The following is a 1,896-nucleotide window of genomic DNA, read 5'->3' as shown; positions in this document are numbered from 1 at the left end:
ACAGCAGCTGCCTCTAAAACATTGACAAATACTGTAGCCATAAAATAAATGTAGGTAATGTCAAAATATCAGCAGTCTTTGGGGATTTTTTTAAAAAGATGTCAGTGATTAGCTCTTGGGCTTGCAAACTGGGAATCTTTTGATTCATAAAATCTCTGAGGCTTTAACTGTAAAATTCTGTATGCCACCAAATATAAGGGACACTGGTCAGTTTTGAAACTGTAACAAGCCAAATCTTTGAAATGCCAATAATCAATCATGCTAAACAGTAAGTATAAAAAAAAAGCCTCATGATTTTTAAAAACAAACAATAGTACTCAAATTTACAACTTCATTTGGTTCTCCATAAATTAGCATCTTTGTTAGCACTTTCTGACATCATTTCTTGTTAACTTAAGAACTGATAGCTCGATTTTTTTTCAGATATTTTGATGGCATGACAAATCAGAAAGAAGAGGATGTACTGTATGACTAGACACAAGATCAGTTCTGTTTGTGGATTACATTTTCAGTAAGATGTATGGATCTATTTTTTCCTTGTTCTTATATATAGATCATGAGACTTGACTGAGGCAATATACATATCATCCATCCATCTATGGCGAACTACAGCCATGCAGCTGACAACATTTTACAAAATCTCTCTCCTTTAACAGCTTTTCTGAAACTGACTTCACTGGGTTTCATAATAGGAGTCAGTGTGGTGGGTAACCTTCTGATCTCCATTTTGCTAGTCAAAGATAAGACCTTGCATAGAGCTCCCTACTACTTCCTGTTGGATCTTTGCTGCTCAGATATCCTCAGATCTGCAATTTGTTTCCCATTTGTTTTCACCTCTGTAAAAAATGGCTCTACTTGGACGTATGGGACTCTTACTTGCAAAGTGATTGCCTTTTTGGGGGTTTTGTCCTGCTTCCACACTGCTTTCATGTTATTCTGCATAAGCGTCACCAGATACTTAGCTATCGCTCACCACCGTTTCTATACGAAAAGACTGACCTTCTGGACTTGTTTGGCCGTTATCTGTATGGTGTGGACCCTCTCTGTAGCCATGGCTTTCCCCCCGGTTTTAGATGTGGGCACCTACTCGTTCATTAGGGAGGAAGACCAATGCACTTTCCAGCATCGTTCCTTCAGGGCTAATGATTCCTTGGGATTTATGCTTCTTCTTGCCCTTATCCTCCTAGCCACACAGCTTGTCTACCTCAAGCTGATATTTTTTGTTCACGATCGCAGGAAAATGAAGCCAGTCCAGTTTGTTGCAGCAGTGAGCCAGAACTGGACTTTTCATGGTCCTGGAGCGAGTGGTCAAGCAGCTGCTAATTGGCTGGCTGGATTTGGAAGGGGTCCCACACCTCCAACCTTGTTGGGAATCAGGCAAAATGCGAACACCACGGGCAGGAGAAGGCTACTGGTTTTAGACGAGTTCAAAATGGAGAAGAGAATCAGCAGAATGTTCTACATCATGACATTCCTCTTTCTGACCTTGTGGGGCCCCTATTTGGTAGCCTGTTATTGGAGAGTTTTCGCAAGAGGGCCCGTAGTACCAGGGGGATTTCTAACGGCCGCTGTCTGGATGAGTTTTGCCCAAGCTGGAATCAATCCTTTTGTCTGCATTTTCTCCAACAGGGAGCTGAGGCGCTGTTTCAGCACAACCCTTCTTTACTGCAGAAAATCCAGGTTACCAAGGGAACCTTACTGTGTTATATGAGGGAGCATCTGTAAATCTTTAGCCTTGTGAAACACTACCATTCTCTGCTAAGCAATTGTGGCCTGTAGCCATGTCTTGAGGAGAAAATCAAGAATGGGATGTCAGCAGTTGTAAGGATTTGGGCAACATTCTGCAGTCTTTGCAATAGCTCACCTCTAATCCTGTTTTAAACCTAAACACGTTCC

General features: G+C 41.7%; 1 protein-coding gene across 1 annotated transcript; it reads left to right on the top strand.

Annotated features, from left to right (window-relative positions):
• Window positions 1-426: 426 nt before the first annotated feature.
• Window positions 427-1,711, top strand: GPR85 (G protein-coupled receptor 85). Its single transcript, XM_010085956.1, has one exon. It carries the CDS (start codon window positions 599-601, stop codon window positions 1,709-1,711), a length of 1,113 nt encoding a protein of 370 aa, XP_010084258.1. The 5' UTR covers window positions 427-598.
• The last annotated feature ends 185 nt before the right edge of the window (window positions 1,712-1,896 follow it).

Source organism: Pterocles gutturalis, unplaced genomic scaffold (genome assembly GCF_000699245.1).
Source record: "Pterocles gutturalis isolate BGI_N339 unplaced genomic scaffold, ASM69924v1 scaffold36730, whole genome shotgun sequence".
Lineage (NCBI taxonomy): Eukaryota > Metazoa > Chordata > Aves > Pterocliformes > Pteroclidae > Pterocles > Pterocles gutturalis.
The sequence above is the reverse complement of the archived record's forward strand: the minus strand, read 5'-3'. Positions and strand labels throughout refer to the sequence as shown.

Excerpts from the sequence above, each read along its gene's own strand:
- GPR85 (XM_010085956.1), top strand. The coding sequence starts at position 599 with ATGGCGAACTACAGCCATGCAGCTGACAACATTTTACAAAATCTCTCT.